The sequence below is a fragment of the Sceloporus undulatus genome, chromosome 1 (assembly GCF_019175285.1).
Source record: "Sceloporus undulatus isolate JIND9_A2432 ecotype Alabama chromosome 1, SceUnd_v1.1, whole genome shotgun sequence".
NCBI classification, from domain to species: Eukaryota; Metazoa; Chordata; class Lepidosauria; order Squamata; family Phrynosomatidae; genus Sceloporus; species Sceloporus undulatus.
The window spans coordinates 98,015,144-98,042,806 of NC_056522.1; the positions used below are offsets into that span (position 1 = coordinate 98,015,144).

The window sequence follows — 27,663 nt, forward strand, 5'->3', positions numbered from 1 at the left end:
GTAGATGTTTCTACTAGCAGAGCAGGAAGCAAGGCAATTTTGGACAATCCCCTCTAATCCTGCCCACTTCCCACACTGTTTCATATGTCATACATATGAATCATTGTTGGAGAGAGGTGCAGGCAGGGAGTATCATAAAATGACCTGCCCTCATTCATCTGACAGATGAGATGTTTTGCCAGCAGAATGAGAACAATTAGATGAAACTCCTTGAAATTATCCATAAATTGTTCTTGAGATTTCATGCATTTCAAAGCAAAGGCACAAAATTATTTTCTATAATAAATATCTTGTTAATATTGGATTGATTCCTTTGTTTTATATGGGGAAGAACAGTGACCCACGGCCAGAGCAGATTTGTAAAACTACAGGCTGTTGAAAATGCTCCTTCATTAACTGCAGAATAAATTATATTACAGTATAAATTTAGGGGGACATTTATATTCATATTTAGAAACATTAGATATTTTAAGAAAATAAATATTCCAGAAGTCGAGTAATTGTAGTAGATTTCATTATTTCTACAATTTTTTTGGAATAGCCCAACCTATAGCTTTCATATTTTCTGATTCAGCATTTATTATATAACCTCCCTGGTCAGTCCAGAAGAAGCACTGGCTATATTACAAAAACAGTTATTCACTTGTTTTCATCCAGAAGATTAGGACAGATCTGATATAGACTTATTAATATATAGAGAAGTGGTGCTGGAGAAGAGTGCTGAGGATTCCGTGAATGGCCAAGAAGACAAACAAATTGGTTCTAGAATACATCAAGGCCAAACTTCCCTGGAAGCCAAGATTGACTAAATTGAGACTATCGTACTTTTGCCACATCATGAGAAAGCATGACTCACTTGAACGACAATAATGCTAGGAAAGGTGGAAGGCAGCAGAAAGAGAGGAAGACCATATGCCAGATGGATGGACTTGGTCAGAGAGGTCATGGGCCTGGGCCTACAGGACCTGAGCAGAGCAGGGAGGAACAGGGTTTTTTTGGAGAAGATTCATCCATACAGAAGCTATGATTCAACGTTGACTTGAGAGCATTTAACAACAACAAGACGTTCACACTGGAAGCAGTGGAACAGAAAAAATGGTTTAAATGATAGCAGTCATAAGGCCATTTCATACATTATTTTCATAAGCTGCTTGCTTGTTCATTGTAATTGTTCATGAGCAGTGTAATGTGTTCATATGGATCCTGGCAATATCTGTAGGTATGAAGATTTCCACCGCTGACATGTGTACATTGTGTGTGTGTGTGTGTGTGTGTGTGTGTGTGTGTGTGTGTAGCCTTCAGTTTTTTTCAGGTATGCATTTTTATCTGTTATGATGGCTAGTTTATAAATAAAAATGTTAAGGAAACTATCTACTGAGATACATTTAAGCTTGCTGAGCACTGTTGATAACAGTATTACTATTAGCTTGAAATGATAGCTTACAAATCCTGCAGAGATCAGGGATTCCTGGATTCAGCATCAGAAATTACTTGGTATGCACTTATATTAAATGTGTGCTCAGCAAAGAACATTGTGCTTCAATAAGTGTCACAAACGTCTTTCCTTTTCACATGCATAAATGACAGTTTCATTTGGGAAGGATTTATCTTTGATTAAATACTCTTACATTACGAAACATAGTAGTATGAAATAAAGCAGCCAAAGGAGGCCAGACTCATTATCTAAAACATAATGACTCCTGTGACAGCTCAGTCATGAGATAACATCTGAAATCAAAGTGGAATAAGTGGCAGTAGTGCTTTTGAAACTTGCATAGAAAATTAACGGTATTGGTTATGTGTTGCCAAGGAAGTTTCATATAAACTAGCATTTCTGAGCTAAATGCAGAATTATTCAAAATCTGGTATTTTCACATTTCATTGGCAGAACTTCCAACAAAGAAGCATCAGCTACAAGCACTGAATCTTTTGGTCCTCCTTCTCCCAGAGGGAAACAGAGATACTTTGAAGGTTAGAATTTTATTTCAAAATATTGTCATTTATATAATTGAGTCTAGGAAGAGGTGGTTTGTGTGTTTTGTATTAAAAACAGAAATAGCCACTATAAATAACTGAAGAGTAGGCTTGCCTATGTTTCTACCACAAACATGTTTGGAATGGGTTCAGAGGACAAGAAGAAGGATGGTCACTGGTATGAAAGGCAAGTCTTATCAATGAAAGTTGAAGGATCTGGGTGTATTTAGCCTGGAGAAGAGAAGTTGAGAGTGATGACATTAGACTATCCTTAAAATACTTGTGGGATTGTCACATAAGAGAAGAAGCATTCTCTGTTTCCCCGGGAGGCAAGACTAGATCCAATAATTTTAATTACCAGAAATTAGATCTCAAATGAGTGCCAGGTCTTTGGCTGAGCGAGACCCTCTCACAGCCGCAGGAGTTTACCGCATACCATACAGTTGCAGACAAGTCTACATAGGGACCACCAAATGCAGTGTGCAAACAAGAATCAAGGAACACGAGAGACACTGCAGACTGGGCCATCCAGAAAAATCAGCAGTAGCAGAACATGCCACAAACCATCCTGGGCATAAAATACTGTTTGAAAACACTGAAATTCTGGACCAGGCCAACCACTCCCATGTCAGGATGCACAGGGAAGCCATTGAAATCCACAAACACCTGGACAATTTCAACAGGAAAGAGGAAAACCTTAAAGTAAATAAGGTTTGGCTACCAGTCCTGAAAAATAGCAAAATCAAGACTCAACAAATGCACATGAGAAATCTCCCAGGGTCAGGGGTTTCCCAGCAGACAATGAGCACTAATCAAGCAGACTCTAATCCTCTTTTGCAGACCCTCCTACCCTGAGGCCTGCCATTAGCAAGAGAACAATAAACATGCAAATCACTCCTGCCTTCCCAGGGTCACACAGTATACAGTATATACCCAACTCCTTTCCAGGAAAGCATTCTCTGAAGATGCTAGCCACAGAGGCTGGTGAAACATCAGGAAGAAACTCTTCTAGAACATGGCCACATAGCCCGAAAAACCCACAAAAAACTATAGATGCCGGCCATGAAAACCTTCGACTTCACCTTGCAACATATGTTTTTTGCATATTAGTTTTTCTGATAAAGGTATCATTGTTCTATGGATTTTGGATGTTATTGTACTTTGCTATACAGCCAACATAACTACCCCTGGATATCTAGTTCAGCAGTGTGAGTCTGTGTGGTATAGTAGTCAGAGTGCAAGTATTGGAATTTGGAGACCTGGATTCTAGTCTCCATGAAGCTGTGGAGCCCACTGTATAACCTTGGGCTAGTCTCAATTTCTGACTGATGTAGCAAATTGAATCATTGTGAGAATAATGTGGAGAAGGAAGCAGTGTGCCCCTCCTTGTGGTCATTTGATATAAATGTATATTCCATATATTCTTTCCAGAGCCCTTCCCCAAACTATGTTTGGATGGCATCAGGAAGCTGCTCTAGAATAAAAGACTACCCTAGATCATCTATTTGTCTTTGGTTCAAAATATGTACACTGCAAAAATAATCCAGTCTGAGACTCCTTTAACTGCCCTGACTCAGTATTAGGGAATCCTGGGAATTGTAGTTCTCAGAAGAGAAGGCTAAAGGTCTCACAGAACTACAGTTTCCAGAATTCCCTATCATTGTGCCATCCAATGGATTTTGGTAGCCACGGGGGGTCCTGGAACCAAGTCCCAGCAGATACCAAGGGCCCACTGTACTTTGTATGTGTATTTCAGCCATCTTTTACTTAATACATCCATGATCTTGCACACAACGTTTTCTCAAATACTGCTTTCACTTTCAGGCACTGCTTGAATTTCTTCAAAGGGTAATTGATCACCGTGATAAGAACAAAATGAACCTAAAGAATGTTGCCATGGTTATGGCCCCAAATCTGTTTATGTTTCATGGTTTGGGCTCCAAGACCACAGAACAAAGCGATTTTGTTATGGCGGCTGGGACAGCAAGTGTCATGCATTTTATGATTAAATACCAAAATCTTCTTTGGACTGTAAGTTTCTTTGCTTGTTTCTTTGTTGTCCTTAAAGAACTGCTTCAAAAAATAAGTGTCCCTACTGTTTTTCTCCTACAAAGGATGCAAGTGACTTAATTTAGCATAAAAGTTACAAAGAAGAATTGAGAGTCTGGCTGAAAATGTTTGCCTCTAAGTTTATTTACAGACTATACAACTAATATCATTCAGAATTTACTACTAAACTTTTCAAGTTCTAAGGTTAAAGTTTAATGTATAAAACATAATAGAATTCAGTAGGTGAATGATTTAATTATTCTCCATAGAAACAGTTATGGAATAAATCATGTGTATAACATTTTTTACAGTATAACTAGAATATTTATTTTTAAGAATTAATTAAACCATATTTTGTTAATTTCATTTTGTGTTTCACAAGAAGCTAGCAATTTATTTATTTATTGTATGTGAACTATTTATATACTAGCCTATGGACATTATCACACACGAGGAATGTCTCCCATTTTCGAAAGAAAAGAAAGTAGGGCCAATTCGAAAATGAACAGTATTACACGAATGGTTATCAAACGCACAGAAGAACACAGCACCCATCCCAAAGCCAAAGTAGTGCGAATGCAAAAGAAATTATCATATGAGTACATACCCTTCATAGTCTAGAATTCGAACTACCATCCCTGCACATGTGCAGTGAGGGCAGAGTCGGATCGTGACCATTTTACACTTCTGGCGGGGCTTGCCTCCGCTTCCTGCGGTTTTGCCTTGTTTCGCGTTATTTCTTCATTCATTACCCTTTATTTCATGTTATTTAGGCAATTCATATTATTTGGTCATTCATTACCCTTTATTTCACGTTATTTAGGCATTTCACGTTATTTGTGCATTCATTACTCCTTATTTCACATTATTTAGGTAATTCACCAATTCAAAATCAGTCCAAAGCAACCTTGTACTTGGTTTGAGCATTGGACTATGACTCTAGAAGGCAGGGATGGAATCCCTCTGGGTGACCTGGTGCAAGTCACACTCTCTCAGCCTCCTTAGGAAATGACAATGGCAAACCCCATCTGAATCAACCTGCCAAGAAAACCTTGTGACAGGGTCACACGAGAGAAAGAGAGAGCCAATCATTTCCCTCCAGTTGGAGAGGATGAGTTTTGCAAAGGGAAAGAGACAGAAAGGGGTGAGAGGAGGAGGGAGGGAGGCAGTGTGTGTGTGTCTCTGTGGGGAGGGCTGCTTCACCCCCAAAACAGCTCCAGAAGTACTCCTAGAGGCTGAGAGAAAAGCCCCCCCCCCCCCCCGGGGGGGGGGGAGGAAAAATTGCAGCCAGCAAAGGAGCTTGGGAATTGTAGTCTGATTAGAAAGCAATCCAAGGGCAACCAAGACAGGCGTTCCATACCTGCCAAATTTGAATTGAACGCAACTTTGGAGCAGAACAGGATTTGTAAATTCTGTATTTCCCCGAATTTACACATCTCTTGGTTGATCCTGGATTGGGTTAGAATTGACCTAGCATTGACTTCGATTACGTGTGATAACCTCTCGCACAATATCGTGAATCCACATGATTGCATCTGGGATCACATTGCATTGACCTTCCAATTTCCCCCAATTTCCCCTGTGTGATAATGACCTATGTAACATTTGCTGCTAGGATGGCTGAAAAGTTAAAACATATATAATCCATTGAGCCAGATAAAAATATCCAGCAGATAACAGACGTACCTCACCCCGATCAAGAACTTAACTGCAGACAGGGAGCAATTTTCCCTTTTAGAAACATACTTATCTTCTGATAAACTATTTGCAAAAGCCTTATAGTGGATGAAACATTGTGCTTTGGATGACCTGAGACAGTTTTATTACAGTTGCATTTTTTTTCCTGGACCTTCTAAATGTTGGTGTTTTTACTGCTTTGTTTTGCTATTCCACTATCTCTTGTTTTATTGCTTTTAACTGATTTTATTGTAATAGTGTTGGAGTTTTCTTAATTATTATAGTTTTTAAATGGTTGTAATATGTCTCAACCGTGTATTGGATTGAAAGGCAAGATATAAATACTAGAATGGACGTATAAAGAAACATGTCCCATTTTGTAACTCTAGTTATTTTCCATATACATTAAGGTTGTTTTGGAAGTTCAGTTTTGTCTTTCTGGGATTTAACTCAGACATGCAAGCAAGAATATGGAAGACAACAAACTGTTCATGAGGAACTGCTTGCTATGCGGCCTGAATAATTTCCAGCACAACACTGACTTCTCCCCCTGTTTTTTGCAAACTGAATTGAGAGACAATAAGATGCACCAGTATATTTCCGACACAAGCAACTGCAGAAAGACCTGCTCTATTTTGAGAATCCTTCCTGAGAATTTTACCACTATAGGGATTCAAAAAGTTCTTCAGAACAGTGATAACATTGCTAAATAGTGGTGATAATGTTGCTAATAAAATGTTGCATGTTTTCCTAGATCCCTACATTTCTCGTGAACCAAGTAAGAAAGCAAAATGCTGAAAGTCAGAAAAAGGAGAAAAAAGACAAAGCAATGAGGAAATTGCTGAAAAAAATGGCTTATGATCGAGAAAAGCACGAGAAGCAAGACAAAAGCAGCAACGATATAAAATGTCTCAACGAAGTAAGCATGCAAGTACCATTAATTAAAAATTGAGCTGCACATTTCACCCTGAAACTATAGGCATACTATCAGGGCAAGAGATAGCTGTAAAGCCACAGCATGGCTTCAACAGTTACAACTTCCTCCCTGGTACAAATAAATGAAAGCTGTAGTTATTATCTAAAAAACTTGATCTCATTAAAATGATGCCACTGGTACTAGTAAAGAAGTTTCATGCAATATGTATGGAGTTCTCCTTGCCAAAATATTTAAAATGGCTATCTGTTGAAATGTTATACCTTTGGCTTTTTGAAATGTTTGCTTTTCCTGCATATCTTAGATACCCTAGGTCATGAACCCAAAGCTGAGTATTTTTTTAAATAAACTATATGTCCTGTCACAAATTTAAGCAATAATTGTAGTAACTTGTGTTAAACTGCAGAGCCACCAGCAGTGTAAGAGTTCTCACTCCTTGAGGCAGGATGATAAGTGCCACCATCCCCTTGCCATCACACCTGCCTTTCCTGGCATGTCCCTTGCCTCAGTCTGAGACATGATGGGCTAAGTGCTCATCGAGACTGCCTGTGTCTGGTTGGTTGTCAAGACACTTTTCCCATAGTGCTTCATTTTGAAAAAGGACTGTTTTGAGGAAAGAATGAAACCTTTGAACCTTGGGAGCTCTTTGGAGAGTGTACCTACTGAGTGTCTCACTCTGATAGGGTTTCCTCAGAGTAATGCATCAGGCAGACAGCTGCTTCAGGGAACCCTGCCACATGTACCACTTTCCTGCTACATTTGCTGTAGTTCTGCAAAGTAGCTGCCATGTTGTGACTCTGGAGTTGTATTTGACATCTGTCTAGCTCTCCTGCCTGAGGCAGGCCCAGGCCAGCCCAGAGTACATTGCATTAAGAAAGCACTGAATTTCACAAAGGACTAATTTATTGTTTCTGATTCTACTAGCTCTTGTGGTTCGTACACACTTCATTTTTACAGTTCATGATAAAGTTTCTTGACCTGCGTGAGTTGAACAGTCTGCTTGTAATGGCAGAGGGAACTTGAAAGCAAACTGTGAAATGATAATTCTGTCATTAGTGTTTATCACACAGGAGAAATCCTGTGAAAAAACAGGATTTAAAAGGTAACACCCCCCCCCCCCTGCAAAAACGGGTTGATTTTCACACATGTCATTGTTAAACTTGTGTTAACACAAACTGAAAGTAAACAAAAGCCGCTCCTTTTTACTTTCAGGATTTTCCAAAAGTAAAAAGGAGCGGCTTTTGTCTACTTTCTCTCCACTTTCCATTCAGGTTAACACATAACTAGATGTCATGTGAAAATCAACCCACTTTTGCAGTTTTTTTCCAATTTAAACTCTGATTTTTGCACAGGATTTCCCCCCATGTGATAAACTCCATTGTTATATATTTTATATTTTTGATGCCTTCTCATGGAAGTTGCCAGGGTAGTACCCAACCTATCAAAATAAAGCAATAACACACAAATGAGAAGTTACAGTATATTTAAAGGTTCTAATACAATTTAATTACATTTTAAAAGGCCACATTGAAAAATTATGCCTTAATTATGCCTTAAAAGAAAGGTGAGAAAATGGGAGCCAGTTTTAATGCTTCCTGAGGCAGCATTCACACATCCCTGACATCTTTTCTGTTGCCAAAGTAGCATCAAAAGCAGTATGCGACATATTAAATACCAGTATGGTCATATTTACATATTAAATACCAATACCAATAACTGTTTTAACAATAAAACAGTTTTAAAATACAAGCAGCAGATTAAAACACTCTCCTCAGAAATACTATATCAGCAGCAAAAGCTAATTTCCATTAACGTTATCTTTAAAAATGTATTACTCATCTGTTCACATACTAGTTCACAGTTAATACATGCTGGTTTACTTTTAACTGGTTAAATATAACACAAAAAAGTTAATTTTATCCAGCATATGTTAGGATCAGTGTAACATAAATATGGCACATATCAATATGACACATAACCATATATATCCCAAATAGTTGCACTTTGTAGTGTTCAGCATACAAATTTTGTTCTGATTAGTGTAGCCCATTTTCACCTAAAATCATATTTTCAATGGTGGTGAAGTAGAGACATCTTGTGGAGGGATGCAAAATTGTACTACACTAAGGAATACATTTTTTGGCATCTTCCGGCCAAATTAGAAGTGGTGATGGCAGCCATGTTAATTTTTCTACCCTGTTCCCATATAAAACGGGTATGTATTCAAGAATAGTATTTAAAAGGTTGGTGTAGGAGAGATTTAATTCTGCCCTAGCTTGTTGGTTGTTGTTCTGACTTTTAGTATCTGACAAGGCTGGGTTGAAGGGCAGGGGGTTCAGGCAACAGACAGGATATAAAATGGGGGAGGATTCCACTACCCCAAATCATGATTCCTTCTTGAGGTTTTATCCTTGGATTGTTTCTTTGGCTTTTTTAAGGAAAAACACGACAGTGTCATTCCTTCCAAGCTCAGATATTACACTAAAACATAGAAACAATCAATGGGGAGCAGTCAGTCAGTGCACCATCATGCTGACTCACCTTTGAGCAAGCCAAAAAAATGTATGTGCTTGAGGTGCTGTTTTAATACATCAGTTGGAAGAGTATTAGTAAGTCCCCTTCACTTCCCCAATACCTTAGCCTAAGTCACTGGCTGGAATTGTGTTGAGGCTGTTATGCCAGTACAACTGAAGATTGTGCCAGTGATAGTTCTGCTTGCACATCTAGGTTACCTTTCTAGTTATTTTTCTAGAGAGCCAGTTTGGTGTAATGGTTTGAGTGTAGGGCTACAACTTTGGAGATTAGGGTTCAATTCCCAGCTTGGCCATGGTTCTGCTTGCATGTGTAGGTTACCTTCTTTCAGGGAAGGCAATGGCAAACCTCCTCTGAACAAATCTTGCCAAGAAAACCACATAATGGGTTTGCCTTAGGGTTGACATAAGTCAGAAACAATGTGAAGGCACATATCAATTTTTCTAGACAAACAGTTCCCCAATGGCAGTGCAGCAAGTGTCCCAGTTGACAGTGAACCACAGCTCTGCCTCTCCGCTACCTCCATTGATGTCTCCATCCTTGCTGCACTCACAGGCATTTATTCCCATGGAGCATTACACTCTACTGCTGCTCAGTAGGATACAGGCCCTTGACTTCTACTGTAGACCCATGGCAGAAAAGGGGAGCCTGGCCCTTTTACCTTTTAAAAAGGGGAATTGGAGCATGTACAAGATTTTCTTATTCCAACATCCCAAGTAGCAACTGCTGAAATTCCCTTTTTTACCCAGCTATGGTAGATACAATTGCACGGTAGTACCTTATAGCTTCAAGTGGAAGCAATTGGCCAGCATGCACATAGCAGTTGTCATGTGCACACCAGGACAGTGTATTGGACAAACATTTATTTGCCTACAGCTCACCTCAGTAAATTTGGCTCAATTTGAGAAAAGTGTGGTACTGAGCAAATCTAGAGGTAGCCAGGGTCTTCTTTACTGCCATAGGTCTAGACTGTACTAAAAAAAAGCATATTACGTGTTCTCTTGTTATCAGAATGTGTTATGTCTTGATAGATATCTTGAAAGAGTTTGGTAGGTGTCACAGCTTGTGCTCGGTACTTTTTTCAGTTTTCTACCTTATTTCAAATTTTATTTTATAATGATTTGTGAGCTATGGAAGTGTTTGTTTATGACATTCAGCCATTTATGCTTGGTTCCTGATGGAGCAGGAGTCATATTTTTCATATGCTTCATATTTTATATGGCATTTTTCATTTATGTGGCCTGTTCCCCAGCCTCCCCAACTTCTTCCCCTCCAAACAAGAAAGAATAATAAGGCAAGGTTTTGTCTTTCTTTTTAAAGGCAGCTTATTGCAATGTGTAAACCGAGCTTAAATATGTCTACCAACATTGTTCACTATTGTTCTCTGTTCCTTTACTGTTCTGAAATAACTAAGCCAATTTAGACTTTGTTTTGTTCTTATTAAAACTGAATTATTCATAAAATGAATCATAGAATCATAGAATTGTAGAGTTGGAAGCGACCACAAGGGCCATCCAGTTCAACCTCCTGCCATGCAAGAACTCTCAATCAAAGCATCCCTGACAGATGGCCATCCAGCCTCTGCTTAAAGACAGCTAAGGAAGGAGACTCCACTACACTCCGAGGGAGTGTGTTCCACTGTCAAACAGCCCTTACTGTCAGGAAGTTCCTTCTAATGTTGAGGTGGAATCTCTTTTCCTTCAGCTTGCATTCATTGTTCTGGGTCCTAGTCTCTGGAGCAGCAGAAAACAAGCTTATTCCCACCTCAATATGACATCCCTTCAAGTATTTAAACAGGGCTATCATATCACCTCTTAACCTTCTCTTCTCCAGGCTAAACATACCCAGCTCCCTAAGTCGTTACTCATAGGACATGGTTTCCAGACCCTTCACCATCTTAGTTGCCTTCCTTTGGACACGCTCCAGTTTCTCAATGTCCTTTTTGAATTGTGGTGCCCAGAATTGGACACAGTGTTCCAGATGGGGCCTGACCAAAGCAGAATGTAGTGGCACTATTACTTCTCTTGATCTAGACACTATACTTTTATTGATGCAGCCTAAAATTGCATTGGCCTTTTTAGCTGCTGCATCACACTGTTGATTCATGTTCAATTTATGGTCTACTTGGACTCCTAGATCCATTTCACATGTAGTCTCGTTCGGACAGATGTCCCCCATCCTATATCTGTGCATTTCATTTTTCCGCCCTAACTGCAGTATCTTACATTTCTTCATATTGAATTTCATTTTGTTAGCTTTGGCCCAGCTTTCTAGTCTGTTCAGGTCATTTTGAATTTTGATCCTGTCCTCTAGAGTATTAGCTATTCCTCCTAATTTGGTGTCATCTGCAAATATGATAAGTATGCCCCCAATTCTGTCCCAAGTCATTGATAAAGATGTTGAATAGCACTGGGTCCAGGACAGAGCCTTGTGGGACCCCACTGGTCACTTCTTTCCAGGATGAAAAGGAGCCATTGTTGAACACCCTTTCGGCCTGTCAACCAAATACTAATCCATGTAACCTTGTCTAGCTCACATTTTACAAGCTTGTTTGCAAAAATGTCATGGGAAACCTTGTCAAAGGCCTTACTGAAATCAAGATATACTATATACAGCGTTCCCTTCATCTACCAAGCTGGTAATTTTATCAAAGAAAGAGATAAGATTTGCTTGGCATGACTTGTTTCTCTGAAACCTATGTTGACTTTTTGTGATTATGGAATTGCCTTCTAAATGTCCACAGACCCTCTGTTTAATGATCTACTCTAGAATCTTTCCTGTTATAGGTGTCAGACTAACTGGACGATAATTGTTGGGATCCTCGTTTTTTTCCCTTTTTTCCTCCAGTCTGTTGGGACTTCTCCTGTTTTCCAGGAGTTCTCAAAGATTATTGCCAATGGCTCCGATATTACAAACAAAACAAAACAAGCTTCATTCATATACAGCTTCTTACCTAAGCAGTGTCTAAGTGGTTTACAACTGTAAGCCGATTTGCCCCCAACAATCTGGGTACTCATTTTAGCTACCTCAGAAGGATGCAAGCCTGAGTCAAGCTTGAGCCCGTTTTCTGGTCTTGAACTTGCAACCTTATGGTTTTTAGTTAGTGGCTGCAGTACAGGCATTTAACCACTGTGCCACCAGAGCTCCTTACATTTGCTAGTTCTTTTAATACTCTTGGATGTACTTCATCTGGTCCTGGAGATTTATATTCGTTTAGATTAACCAGATATTCCTGTACTATCTCTTATTCTGTCCTGAAATTCCCCTATTCTGTCCTCTGCTCCATTATCCTCAGGTTGAACACCCTTTTCCTTTTCTGAGACGACTGAAGCAAAGAAGGTGTTGAATAATTCTGCCTTTTCTCTGTCTTCTGTTAGCATTTTGCCATCTTCTCCACGCAGTGGCCCTACCATTTCCTTCTTCTTCCTTTTATGGCAGACATATCCAAAAAAAGCCCTTTTTGTTGTTCGTATCTCTCTAGCAAGCCTGCCTGAGTTCATTCTGTGCTTTAGCTTTTCTGACTTTACCTCTACACAGGCTAGCTATTTGTTTGAATTCTCCTTTGGTGATTTCCCTGTTTTTCCATTACTTATACATGTTCCGTTTAAAAGTTAGTTCAGTTGAAAGTTCCTTGGCCATCCATCCTGGTTTCTTGAGACACCTCCCATTTTTCTTTCTCACTGGAACTGTTTTAAATTGTGCCTTCAGTATCTCCCTTTTGAGAAACTCCCATCCATCTTGAACTCCCTTCTCTTTTAGTATTCCTGACCATGGGATCACACCCAGTATTTCTTTAAGTTTACTAAAATTGGTTTTCCTAAAGTCTAGAATGTGTGTCTGACTATGCCTGGCTTCTCCTTTCCATTGTATAACAAACTCCAGGAGAACATGGTCACTTCCACCTAATGATCCCACCGCTTGCACCCCATTAACCAAGTCATCCTTGTTGGTTAGGATCAGATCTAAAATAGCTGATCCCCTTGTTGCCTCTTCCACCTTTGGAAAATGAAATTGTCTTTGAGGCAAGTGAGGAATTTGCTAGACCTTGAGGATTTGGCTGAGTTTGACTTCCAGCAAATATCAGGATAGTTGAAGTCACCCATCACTACTACATCTCTCCTTTCTGATGTGTGGTCATCTGCTCTAAAAAGGCATCATCCATCTGACTGGGGGGTCTGTAGTAGACTCCCACCATAGCATCCTTGTTGTTTCCCTCCCCTTTAATTTTTATCCAGATGCTCTCCACCTGGCTTTCAGTATTGATGTCCTGGATCTCTTCACTGGTGTAAATATCTCTGACATATAGTGCTATTCCTCCTCTTTTCCTGTTTGGCCTATTTCTCTTAAAAGGTTATACCCCTCTGTTTCTACATTCCAGTTATGAGACTTATCCCACCAGGTTTCAGTGATGCCTATTATGTCATATTTGCTTTGTTGTACTAGGAGTTCAAGTTCATCTTGCTTATTTCCCATGCTCTGTGCATTAGTGTAGAGACATCGCAAACCATGGGTCCTCTTTACTTGCTGCCTGTGCAAGTTTTTTTGCCTCCCACTGTTGGGTCCTTTCACTGTTTGCCTTGTTTCCTCTATGTCAGTTTGACTATTTTCGCCATCCCTTTCACCTTCCTTAATATTGTCTCCCTTCCCCTCGGAACTCAGTTTAAAGCTCTCCTGATCAAGTTCTTGAGACTGTTGGCAAAAACATTTCTTCCAACTGGCGTGAGATGCAACCCATCCATTGCCAGAAGTCCCCCCTCAGGGAACTGCAGCCCATGATCAAAGAATCCAAATCATTCTCGGCGGCACCATCTGCGGAGCCAGTTGTTTACATCCGCTATTTTCCTCTCCCTTCCTGGACCATGCCCTTCAACTGGCAGAAGAGACGAGATGACAACTTTTGCATCCATTCCTTTCAGCTTCCTACCAAGAGACTCGTAATCCCTTCTGATGTTCTGAAGGCTGTGTCTTGCAGTATCATTGGTTCCCACGTGGACCAAAAGGAAGGGAAAATCTCTTGAAATCTCCAACGCTTAGGGGTACCAGCCACTCATTTAGTATTCTAATGCCTCCTTTTGTATTATTAAATTTTAGCATATAGCAAGTCAAACTAGTAATAAAAAGTCTACCTGTAGATTTAATTAAATGTTAGAGAGAGAGAGTGTGTGTGTGTGTGTAGGCTTTTAAAAAAGGAAGACCCCTGTTCTTTAAAAAAAATGAGTTTTATTTCAAATTATTTCCCTGTTCTTGGAAATAATTTGAAATAAAACTCATTTCATCACACTCTTTAGTTAAGAGTTTCATAAATATTATTTTACACTATAGCATATCTGAAGGAAAGGAAAGCATTTGATTTGAAAACTCAGCCTTTTAGGAATCTTGAAACTTTGTTATGATAGTGTAAGAACAAAGTTTTTGTTTCTTTTCACTGTTGAAAGAATAATTGATTGATATGTAAATTTGGTATCTAAAATGTATGCTGAATACCATGGTGAATGTTACATATTAATTTCTATGAACATTTATATCCAAATGTTCTGTCACTGTAGAAAAGGTTCAAGTGTATTAACATTTTGGTAAAATTGTTTTATAGGTCAAAGCTGTGTGTGTGTGTTGGGGGTGGGGCCTGCTTTGTATAGAACAATATGCCTAACATGAGTATTCATTATATGATCTGTCCAAATTAATTATTCTGCACTATGTTTTGAGAAGATTCTCAAAGCCAGCTGGAAGCTGCTATGTTCCAATTTCATTATTGCTTTGCAGGCTGATGTTCCTCAGGGAGTAATACGGGTGCAAGCACCTCATCTTTCCAAAGTTTCCATGGCAATCCAGCTGACAGAAGAATTAAAAGCTGGTGAAGTTGTTGCCAGATTCCTCAGCCAAAAAAGGTATGATCCTGGCTACTTCTTTTCCCCCTAAATGCTTTGTTTCTATTTCTTTTTTTAAAGTGTCACTTTGGAATGCTACATCAAGAAGGGAAAAAAACTGACTTAATTTTGGAAAAGAGCACAATGTACATTTAATTGTTAATTATTACTGTATTGAGCCCACACTTTTAGAAGTCAGGAAATAATTATTTTACCAATGAGATTGTTTTCAGTCATATTAATGAGTCCTATTGGGCAGTCATATTTTGCAGCACCCAAAAGTATGTCATGACACCTAAAGAAGATTGTTGTTGTTGTTGTTGTTGTTGTTGTTAGCTACCCTTGAGTCAGTTCTGACTCATGGTGAACCCGTGGATGAGACATCTCCAAGAATCCCTATCCTTCACTGCCTTGCCCAGATCCTGCAAACCCTTGTCCACAAATTATACCAATGGAGGAACCCCCCCCCCCAAAAAAAAATCTGCTATCGATCATAGTTGTGGGCATGATTTGAAAACAAAAGGCTGTAAAAGCTTGCCAGGTGAACACCTCTTTGATGACCAAATTTATGGAGTCAATACAAGTGGTTCTCCAACTGGGGCTGGACCCCAAAGGGTCAGGGGAGATTTGCTCAAAGGGAGGTGCACAACTTGGAGGCCCTGATCTGTCTTTCTCTGCTTCAGTCACACTCTTCATCTCTTTTTTACATACTGGTATATGCACTTGTGTATACCAGATACACAAGGCAAGAAAGTGAATGTTTCTGTGTGACTTTGTGTGTGTTCAAGAGTAAATGAGCATGTGTGTGAATGATAGAAAGAATGAAAGAGCATGGTTGAATGTGTACAGATCTATAAGCACTGGTGCATGTGAGTTTGACTGTTAGAGACAGTATGTGTAAATTTTGCACATGTGTTGAGATAGGTATTGAATTTATTTAAATAACATTTTCTAATTTGAGGATATTATTTCCTTGTAAAATGTTAAAATATGGATATACATTAACATGCCCACGAACATAAACAAATTTAACAGACAAAATATTTTTATTCATATACTGTGTCAAGGGGTGGGTGACATTAGCATATAGATGTAAAGTGGACCTTAGGACCACTGGACCATTTTGAAAATTTCAAATTGTTACTAACCTGTCTGTCAAAATGTATGTGAATTGTTTACTTCAGCCCTAAAATCTGTACAGTATGTACAACAACTATAGAAGTATTTTAAAAAGCATTAATGATAAATGTTTGCATTTCTATAAAAACAATGAAATGGGACCACATGGTTTAAGTTAAATGACCTAGTATAAAAATGGACAGAAAGATTACATCTTTCTGAGTATATGAGCTAATTCACACAATTTTGATTCCATATAATTCATTATAGTGTGCAGCTCCACTTCCCATTATCATCCAAGTATGATATGCTAATTTCCATTAGTTAACAGATGGGAAGATATAATTTTAGTATGTTGGCAATTCTCTGAACTGTAAAGCATTGTCCTAAGAACATATAATTTTTTTTATTGTAAATGACTTGGTGCAGTGCCTAATCATTTTGTGACATTACTTTGTAGTGGAACTGTTCAAGTTTTGAAGAAAGAAGAGGTGTTTTTATATGAAGTTGGAGGAAATATTGGTAAGGCCGTTTACTCCATAGTGCTGATTCAGATTTTGGTTAAATCATGTAATATAGCATAAATTACCTCAGATGTATATGTGAAGGTATTATTTCTGTTGAAATGCCTCCATGGTGTCCTTTATACTGCAGAATTAATGCAGTTTGACCCTGCTTTAACTTCCATAGTGCAATGCTATGGAATTCTGGCTACAAATCTCAGGATTCCATAGGATGGAGCCATGCACAATTAAAGCAATGTCAAACTGTATTAATTCTACAGTGTGGCAGCAGCCCAAGTCAGTTTTATGTGAAAGTTAACCTGACCAAGCTAGAAGTTTTGATGTATACTTTCTGAATATGTGATATAGGGATGTAACTGCACAGCATTGCATGGTGGTTGTGCGTAGATGAGAGGAACAAACTGTAATGACTGGCTGTATATATCCTTGTACAGTGAGAGAGTGTTGCCTGGCTCTTTAGCCAAAAGTCACCATCATACTTCCCTGGATATAGACATTGTTGTCTGATTTTGGAAGCCAAGCAGGATTGGGCCTGCTTAGAACTTGGATAGGAGACTACCAGGGAACAGCAAGGATTCCCAGGCAGGGCTAGAATATATCTCTCTCTGAAACCTTGGAGAAACATGGCTGCTGGCCAGTAGTGCCAGCATCTCCTTTGAATGTTGGGGAATTAAATTGTTCAAAAGGAAACATTCAAGAGGTGGGTAACTTTGGGGATATTTTTACACCTATTTATACCAATACAAACCACAAGAAACTCCAGTTCTCAGTAAATAATGAATTTTTATTTAGAAATGGGCAAGGGAACACTCAGACACCATGAACTGATTCATTCTTGAGATGCACACAATGATACAAAAGGCTGAAAAGTTATATAGCAGAATATTAAAGGTTAAGAAGGGGTTATATTTACCATTCTATGATAGAGACTCAGACAGCATTTAAGGGAACAGTGGGCAAAGTGAACCATGATATCTCAGATTTGAGGGGGGTTATATTTTTTTCTGCCCCCGGGACATGTGCTATGTTCCCAAAAGGTGTGTTAAAAGCTTTGATGATTTCCCCAAGGAATGGACAAACTGGTCCAGAAAACTTAAGGGTTTTTAGCACCAAAATGTTAATGCACTGATGATCAAACAGGCAGGGGAAATGCAAGGACTTCAAAAAGTGGGAACAGGGTATGGTCTTTGTCAGTTTGACAAATGTTTTTCTTTGTTTCCATGGGAAATGCAAATCAGGCAGGTAGGAGGAATGTGTCACATTTAGCATAACCTATAGTACTCATATTTGTTCTTATCTAGATCAGGCATGCCTGACACAATGACCCTGACACTGATGCCTTTTAGCGTACTTAAGTCATTGTGAACATTGTGACTTCTGGTTCTGCTCCACACTAGACAGTACATATGGAAACCTCATTTTTTTGTTGGAGGGGTGATAGGATATGCTAACAGGATAGAAATGTTATAATATAATATATTAATCTCCTTGGAACATGCTGGGTTTGTCTCCTCTTTGGTAACTGGCTTAGTGGATATGTTGTCATGATCTCTATGAAGGTATCTTGATGTGATGATGAAGATGGTGACTTAACCACATCCATATCAGAACCAAGGAGGAGGTTGGCTGAAATTGAAAGTGCTCTAGAGAAAGTTTGCATGAAGCTTTTAGAGCATAATGCTACCATTTGTTTCAGATCCCAATATACAAGTGTAGATCTTGCTTCATCTCCCTGCTGGTGTCTAGCTTCCTTATTTTCACTCTACCTGCAATCCAATGTGTATTTAATCCAGAGTAAATTGCATTGCATTCATTGGAGTTGACTCTAAGATAAATCTTTAAAATGTTTAAAATCTGTAATTTTACATAAAACGTGTTTCTTTAACAGGCGAACGTTGTCTGGATGACGATACCTACATGAAGGATTTGTATCAGCTAAACCCAAATGCAGAATGGATTGTAAAATGTAAAAACTGCTGAAGTTGTGAATCTGTGAAGAAAGAGATGCAGACGGATTTTTGTAATGTTATAAGCATTCAGGTCTACCAAACTAAAAGGGCAGTGTGATCATTTGATACTTGAACTACACCATCAAAGGGATATTGTCAGTACTACAGTTGGCTTTCAAGGAGTCCCCTTCCCTTTGTCTCAAGTCAGTATGAGCTAGTATAGCAATGCAGGGTAAGAGTAAGCTGTGCAGGGCCAATATGTACAGTTCTTTTCTTATGGGAACTATTGTGCCTTTGAAATGGTCCCATCTGATTATTTGTACTTTCCAACAAAAACAAAGAACAAGTTTTTTTCTTAGCAAAGACATCTATAAACCACGAGATATAAAAAGCATTATTTCATGGGACCTAATTATCAAAATCTGGTATATGTATGCCATGTGAAAACAAGGCAGTGGTGATGTGTTGTATGTAACGGAAAGAGGTACCTGCCTACTGTTGCAAGTAGATGCTTATTTATAGTTTCAGGTTTTATTAGATGATTTGTCCTCACTGTTCCGAGGAATACATTTCTGTGAAGACCTTAATGTGATTCTACTGACATAGCTAGTAGACTCTGATGCCAGTAAACTCTCTCATCATGATGTTTAAAATTTATTATTAAATATAGTTTGTCATTCTTATGCATTCTGTGCAGATTAAGCTGTCTGAATGTCACATCTCTAAAGTTGCTGCCATTCTATATCCCATGAGAAATTTGATTTGAGCATTTTCTTAAGGGCAATGTTGCTACCCAAAATTATTCACTTGTCAGTGAAGATAAACATTGCTAAGAAAAATCAAATGTGTTTATTCCCACAGTGATCTAACAGGGGAGTTGTGGCTAATTATTTTCAAGCAAGTGCTTACCTGCAATAGTTGGGGCATGCATACTACCAATGAATAGTGATTGACATTGATCCACATATTTATATTCTGTTGGTTTTGTTTTATGGGAGGGAAACTGCAAGCATTCTCTCTCTCTCTCTCTCTCTGTGTGTGTGTGTGTTTGGATTTTTTAAATCATCAAATGAAATCACCTTTTTTGGAGGTGAAAACAGCACAAAAAGAACAGGTAATGTTCAGGAATATAGCATATTGCTGAGAAGGAAGAAATGTACTGGAGTTAGGAGTTATATTTCAAGGCACTTTTCCATTTTCATCATGGGATAATTCTTGCTATTATTCTCCAACTTCCTCAAACTGGAACCCTCCAGATTTATAGGATTATATCCTCATTATTCCCAGCCACCATGTCCCTGCTGGCTTGAATGATGGAAGTTTTTGCTTATCTGGAAGACACAAGATAGGTGAAAGCTGTCTTGTGACAATAACCAATTAAGCACAAGCTTCTGTTATGTCATTGTTGCCATTGTAGCTTCTCTGGCTTTTTGATACAGTATTAGAGAAGCAACAGATGTCATAGTTGTCGTGTGGCCACTGTAAAGAATGAGTTGTAGAAGGATGCCATTTGAATGGCATGTGGACTGCTGACATCTCCAGTGAACTGTAGCTTAGTCTCCTGTTGTAAAACAGTTTTTCTAAGTAATGTGAATACACCGTGAATAATAGTAGTCAATGCAGGTGAGCTCCCCTCCTTCTCCGTCTCTCAGGAATTACCACTAGACATTTCAGGTCAATACAGAGAGGAGAGGAAATGTCTGACCTGATCAGTAGCTAGTTCTCAGTTTCCTAGACTTTCCCTGTCTCCACTGCCATATGCCAACAATTACTGTACCAATAACGGTGAACTTTGCCTTCCCTTGGTATGCAGTACTAGCCATTAGTGTCATCAGTGGAATGGGATCCACTTGTGGAATGGACAACTCTTGAAGCACCTATGCATTTCCGAGATCAGTTCCAGAAAGTTGACAGAAGCATGTTTGGGGAGGAAGTGGGGAGAAGGAAGGGAGAAATGAGAGGCAAAGTACCACTATTGATAAGAAAGTTCACTTGCATGATGTTGGACGAGTATTCTCTTCACCAAACATTTTTAATAAAGAGAAAACATGAAAAGGCAATACTTATGAATCTAGAATCTAAATTTTAAAGATCATATAGGTGCACAATTCAGTAAATTGTGTTTATAATACTTTTTATAGTCCTTAGCTGTTCCGAATAAGATTAATATGAGGAGGGAAATCTAGGTATTTAAATCAAGACCAATTGATGCTGTTGAGAACAGCAGCTGTGGTCATTAAAAACAAACTATCAATGGCCTGTAGATTTAATTTTTTTAAAAGATAACTTCATTGCTGCTTTAGTGCCATTATCTTTTTATTACAATTTGAAAAGCTTTTATACATAAATGGATTTTCTTAATGCTGTTTTAATTTGAACTATTAAATGTATACATGAAGTATATACAAAAGATACACTGACTAGTAGGGAATCAGCTAATTTGTTTTGTTTCCACACTTGTGTAGATTTGTACATAAAATGAGATGTTTCAGATGAAAATTTGTGTGGCTGTTTTTATTTTCCTCTTGTACATATTTTGTATTGATTATGTCATAGATCTTTGAATCAGAAGAAATCCAAAGCTTGAGAAGAAGGTCAGATCAGAAGAATGCCAAAATTTCTTTTTGTAAAAGTTGGAGAGGTTCTATTGGCCCGGTGATTTTGGGAGTTATAATCCAAAATAAGTTTTCTGTATTGTGAAACAAACAAAGAAACAAAAAACAAACAAAAACAATCCAAAGATTACTCTTTGCATGTGAAACTCATGATATATGAAGTCATATCTTTCCATACCACTTTACTCCAGTGTGACAGTCATCTTCTAGTTTTGTACTCAAAATCAATGGGATGTATTTGATTGATTTGAACCCTCCCATGCTTCTTTGGAGTGCACTTGGACACTACTTCAATAATTTATTCCATCATCAAGTCATTGGAAAGAAGAGCTCTTCTAACTGGAAATGGAAACATTGTGACCTGGTGCAGAAACTATTATTGTTGAATTTTCATACTGAAGAAGAGTTCTATGTAGTTCAAAAGATTGCACTTACTACAAACACTATCTGATTCAGCCATCTTTATTTGCTTGATTGATGGATTGATTATACACGCTGCCTAATTGGACCCAAGGCAGCTCAAAAAAGATACTTTAAAAATCGTACAATTTTAAAAACAAAATTAAAAACATCACATTAATATAACAAGTTAAAAATATAAATCCATTAAAAACATAAAAAAGCAAACAGCCCAATAAGAAGCCTCCCTGTGTGTGATTACATATTAAATGCTTGCTTGAAAAGAAAGGTTCTTGCCCACTGGTGAAAGGAAAACAGGAAGGGACCAGCCTAGCCTCCTGTGGAAGGGAGTTGACCAGTTCCTGGTCTCGTTTCCTGACCAAGTGTGCCTGTGATGGTGGTGGAAGCAAGAGAAAGCCTTCCCCTGAAGATTGGTGGGCTCAGCATTAGGGTTGGGGAAATAGAAAGTGTCAAAGTTTTTTGTAGCTGGAACCTTCACATATCTGATTGGAATTCTTTATTTAGATATTGATACATATGAAAGCTGCTCAGTGTGGTACTGTGCTTACAGTAGTGCAGTAGTTCTCAACTTTCCTAATGCCGCAACCCTTTAATACAGTTCCTCATGTTGTGGTGACCCAAACCCATGAAATTATTTTTGCTGCTACTTCATAACTGTAATTAATTAGGTGTTTTCCAATGGTCTTAGGCGACCACCATGAAAGGGTCATTCAACCCCCAAAGGGGTCCCGAACCACAGGTTGGGAACCACTGCTGTAGTAGATCACATTTCTGGAAGAATAGTGAGAAGTGTTAGCGAGGTTTTGGAGGTTTAGCTCTTGTTAGTTCTCCCCCTATATTGTCCCATGTTCAGTCAGACTCACTCGGAGTCTTCTGCGTTCCTCACTCTAGTATCTGTCCCACTTGTTTTATCACTGCCAGCTGCCAAGTGAACTGAAAGTTTTGCTTGGCTTCATTCTATGGGAGGGGACACTTTGGAGCAATCATGTCCATTGCCCAAACCATTTCCCTGTTGCAGAGTTCAGCCAGAGCTTCGGCAAGATCACCTCCTAAGGTAACAGGAAACTCCTCAAGAGCCACCAAAAATCCATTTGGATCCATAAGCCAGGCTCCATCTCTCAGCTGTAGAGTGAATGAAGTGGCAATTGGGGTACTTGCCTCTGAGACTCTGGCTGTTAGTTGCCATACAGGTTGTGGAAGTATCCAGAGCCTCTATCTCCATCACACCTGAATGGCTTACTCTTGTCTCAAACAAAGCTGTTCTTGGCCTGCTGGCACCACCAAGTCTGATGTGCTGCAACAAGAAGACAGTCCTCCAATGGGAGAATGCACACACCTGTCCAAAGAAGGCCTGCTTCTTTTAGAATTACTCCAAAGTCCCAGCCATGTTAATCTGGCCTTGCACGCTGACATGTGCCTATTACAGTTCACTGTTTCATTTGAGAAGGCAAATCATGTGAATATTAATAGAGTTTATTATATGTCTATTTCTATGTCTAAAAATGGAAATGATTTTGCATTTCCATTTTTTAAAAAAGACTTATGCCTTCACAGATACTGAATATTGTAGTTTTGTCCCCTTTTTATTTTCAGTCCTATATTTGTTCTCACTTTCTTTTGTTTTGACAGACAGGTCTTCACTATGCAGTCTCTATAGGTGGCAGCATTACTCTGCAGTTGAATTCCACTGTTAAAAACAAAACTTCAAATATGAAATGGTTGAAATACTTTTAGAGATTGTTTGGAAATCTTGGCATTTATTGCTAAAGTGGCTATCCATCAATACTGCTAGCATGCAGGAGACAAAGATATTTGAAGATACAAGAACATAAAATGCTGGTGCTAGATGTTTCCTAAACATAAAATATAGGAGATGTGAATCAAAGTACTGTAAATTGGTATGAAGTACAAGTGTGGCAGAAATTTTCATCTTACTTTAGCAGAGTTGTTATTTGCATTCCTTCATAGGGTCCATTTTTTGCTATTGGAAACTTTCCTTTTTTAACCTGTCATTCACAGTGAGAAGCACCATTCATTTTGTACAGCTTTATCTGTTAAAATGCACTCTTTGTGCTGTTCAGATAGCCATTAGTGTGCATTATCTGGTGGAGAAAAGAGAGTAAATATTTAAAAGCTTGAGGAAGAAATTCTCAGGTAGCAATATTGCATTTCAATTGGTAGGAAACATAACTGAATGATATCATTATACAAGAACATTTTGCCTTGAATCCCAGAAGAGATCAAAGACAAGGTAATTGTTCAATTTCAGCAGTACTGAAACCATTATAAACAAACAAAAGTTCATCTGAGGAAAGAAATACTAAAATTGGTATTTGTGATAAAAATGTTACGTTTTAAATGGAGAATAGAAGGGTTATAAATATACCCATCTAGCAGAAAAGGTCTAAGGTGGAGATGAATTCTTTGTTTATAATTTTATATCCTCCAGAGCTGATGATGAGATGATGAATGTATTGTTGCCTATGATATAAGTATTCCTAAAAATGCCTCTGATTTCTAAAACACTGCAAAACCGGTTTACCAGAGACCACAATTGTATCCATAATATATCCAGGTAAACACTAGTTTCACATTTCTTTTAGCTGTCTGCAGAACTCAAAACAATATGTATTCTCTTTAAATATGAAACTACATAATGTATATATAGTGGCAGTCTAAATAAAATCCAACCTCCTAGGCTCCTAGATCAGATATACGCTAGGGGAAACGTGGCCATCCAGATACTGGGTGTCAGCTTGTATCATCCCTGAATTTGATATCTGTAGGGTCACAGATTTTCCATTCCAATTTAACATGTATGAAGTCTTTGAAGCTGGAAAGGAAGCAGCTACCTTAAGGGCATGAAGGATGTGTACGAAAGATGTGCAGCTGAGCATATACATATTTTTCCAGTGTACTGCTTCAAAATGAATGTAGGGATATTTTTGATTTTTATTTTTACAGTCTTCCATCATGGCTACTACCATACAGATCAAGACTGCCACCAAGAACTAACCAGGCTAATTCTTACAGTACAGGGCTGCATTATTACAATCTGCAGAATGGAAGCATACATTGCCACTGTCACCACTAAGGAGGCTATGGCTCCAGGCAGAGCAAGATTTGTAAGTAAAGCATTTGATAAATTTGCCGTGTTACCCTTTTCCTTGCATATGCATGTAACCAACACCATTCAAATGGTTTTGTTAGTTTAATAAAGAGCAAATATGGTGTATTGGTTTGGCTGTTGGGCTCCAGGAAGCCAAGTGTTGAATGTTCATCCAGTCATGCAAACCCACAGGATGAATTTTGACGAGTAACTCTCTATCAGCCCAAGAGGAAGACCATGGTAAACCTTCTTTGAGTAAATCTTGGGAGGAAAACCCTATGGCATGGTCAATATACGTTGAATTTGACTTGAAGGCACAGAATAACAGCAACAGAGTTCCTCTAAATACTCAGGGCATTGCTTTCTCTAGGTGAATGCCACTCAAAATGGTGGTCTGTGGATCAGTGCTGGCCTGTCAGCTGTCAATAAGTTTCCAGGAAATTGTGAATATAATAATAATGGTCAACAGAACATAACAAAAGGGTTACTGGGGCCTGAAGCAGATAGGCCAAACAAAGTACCTTCTGGCTGTTTTGGGAGCATGTTGTTTAAATAATGCATACCTCCAAAGTGGCCAGAAGCAGCACAAACTGCCACAATAGCCAACCCAAAACGGAGCAACAAAAACCCACTTCTGTTGGCAGCCTATTTGAGACAAGCATGGTGGCCTTCATTGAGAGCAGGCCATGCTGTCACTGTGGTCTTGGGCTGATTGGAGCCAGAACAGCTTCCAGCCACTTCTTCATGCCTGTCGGTTTCACCCCAATGTGGAAAGAACTGCCTATGTATCAAAGCACTACATATAACTATACTGGATTTTGGATGAATAATAAAGGAAACATTGGCCTGCTAATTCAGCATTAGTAGAGGCAGGCCAACAAAAATCTGTCTAGATGTGAGCATGCTGCAGAGCCTTTGTGGATTCAGGAAGGAAATCAAGAGAGCTTTCACACTTTTATAAATGAAATATAGGCTTCAGTGCTGGAAGGGAAATGTATTAATCTTCATTGCACAACATCAGCCTTTGCCAAGTACAAGAATACTTCAGCAATCCAGGCTTTCAGTAGTAGAAACAGAAAAAGAACCTATAGATGTTCAGAACCTATGGATGTTCATCACAGATGTGTGTTATCAGCACTGAGAGTCCAGTGTTAATACAGTGTAGTTAAAAGATATCACAATACAAAATTTGAGCAGTCTATCACCCTGTTTGCCCATAATTTCAAACAGATTCCTTTGCATCTGTTTCCCATGGATGCCCCATACCATCTGTCCCATACCATCCATTCTCATAAGAATCGTTAGGCATAGCATTGTCTCCTTTTCCCCATCAGCTCATTAACCACAAAAGACTGCAAGCAACAGCCATACTTATTAAATTGTGACTACATGTCCCATTATCTACACTGATACTCTAAGATATTATGAGCATGCAAAGCAATGGCTGCAACGCTAACCCTATTCATCATAGCAGGCAAACTCCTGACAGGCTTTGAAGTCCCTGCAAGCCATGCTTTGCTGCAGAATGGCTACAGTGCCAGACCTATGAGAGTTCTTTTAGCACCTTTGAGACTAACAGCAAGTGGGCAGCATGAGCTTTCATAGACTTAAGTCTACTTTCTTAGTTGCATTTAGTGGAGTGGAAAGCCAGGGACAGACCTATATATGCCCTTGATGTGTGAGAATGTTGATTCAAATTCGAAATCCTTTGTGTATGGAAATGAAGTGGCAAGTCCAGTTTGGCACTGGAAACTAGCCTGTTGGTGAAGAGAATACCACTAAATCTACCCCAATAAATCTATTGGATTTTTAGTCAATGGAATAGCTTTTTTTTCATAGCCTTTCGCATATATTGGAATTTCTGTCCACCACCCTAGCTCTTGCTGGTTTGGAGGTTGTTTTGATGGTGATGGTTTGCTGTACTGTATTATCACAAAGCAGAAATCATGTGCTCTGATTATAACTTCACTGGCACTATTGCAAAAATCAAAACAAAATTGTCTTCCATGGGGGGTGGGCAGGGACATTAGAATTCAGCAGAGTTAGGAGTTCCACTATACAGGAAGTACAGGAATTTATAGAAAATCCTTGAATCACCCCACCATAGAGGAACTGATCTGATTTCTCTCCCCCTCTCACTTATTTCCCCTTGTAATTTTTTGGCTCTGGCATGAAACATACTTGATTCTGCACACAACACACTTCTTTGAACATGACTCTTATGCCCCATAAGACACTGGAATTCTCTTTGGGGATTCCTCACACACACACACAGCTTACATTGTCAGTTTTCCTATCCTAGTACATGAGGGTTAATCTATTAATTCTAAAGGGAATTGTGTAAATGGGCAGGTGGAACGTCTCTTTAGACTTCTGCTCAAACCCTTCGTTTCATTTGTGAATCTTGGCAGCATTTATTCTCTGCAATAATCATGGTGATCTGAGTGCATCAGGTGAAAGATCAGATGGTTCTTGTTAAACCTTCTTGTAGAAGCTGTAGCAGCCACACTGCAGCTAATTAAAAGTTTCTGCTGGCAGCCAATTAGTTTTCCTTGTTGGAAAAAAAAAGTACTTTGGCTGGATTTCATGCCACTTGAAAAGTATTAGCTACTTGAGATTTAGGCAGAAGCTCTTCAGCTGATATGGGCTGTTGCTTCTTCTCCCACCCCAAATTTGACACAGTCTTTTGAGGCTCATCAGCACATAATGTGTCTTCTTATTAAGACCATAAGCCATTTGCACCGCTGTTGAATTACCCATTCATGGTAGAATCTCAATAAGGCTACAGAAAGAATTGTCTCCCCATCTTGCTTGAGAGATGCCTGCAGAAAGAAAAACAGGCCACCTTCCAGATCTCATATTCTTATACAGATCTTGGTGCCTGCTTAGTACAA

At 38.8% G+C, this 27,663-nt stretch overlaps 1 protein-coding gene across 1 annotated transcript in view; it reads left to right on the forward strand.

The window, feature by feature from the left end:
• ARHGAP18 (Rho GTPase activating protein 18) overlaps positions 1-21,124 on the forward strand; it is a 137,802-nt gene extending 116,678 nt beyond the window's left edge. The window contains exons 10-15 of the mRNA XM_042445642.1: positions 1,889-1,971; positions 3,799-4,005; positions 6,455-6,619; positions 14,930-15,054; positions 16,613-16,674; positions 18,565-21,124. Of these exons, the coding sequence (XP_042301576.1) occupies positions 1,889-1,971; positions 3,799-4,005; positions 6,455-6,619; positions 14,930-15,054; positions 16,613-16,674; positions 18,565-18,656 (734 nt within the window). The 3' untranslated portion in view covers positions 18,657-21,124. The remainder of the gene's footprint in view (positions 1-1,888; positions 1,972-3,798; positions 4,006-6,454; positions 6,620-14,929; positions 15,055-16,612; positions 16,675-18,564) is intronic.
• Positions 21,125-27,663: the final 6,539 nt, after the last annotated feature.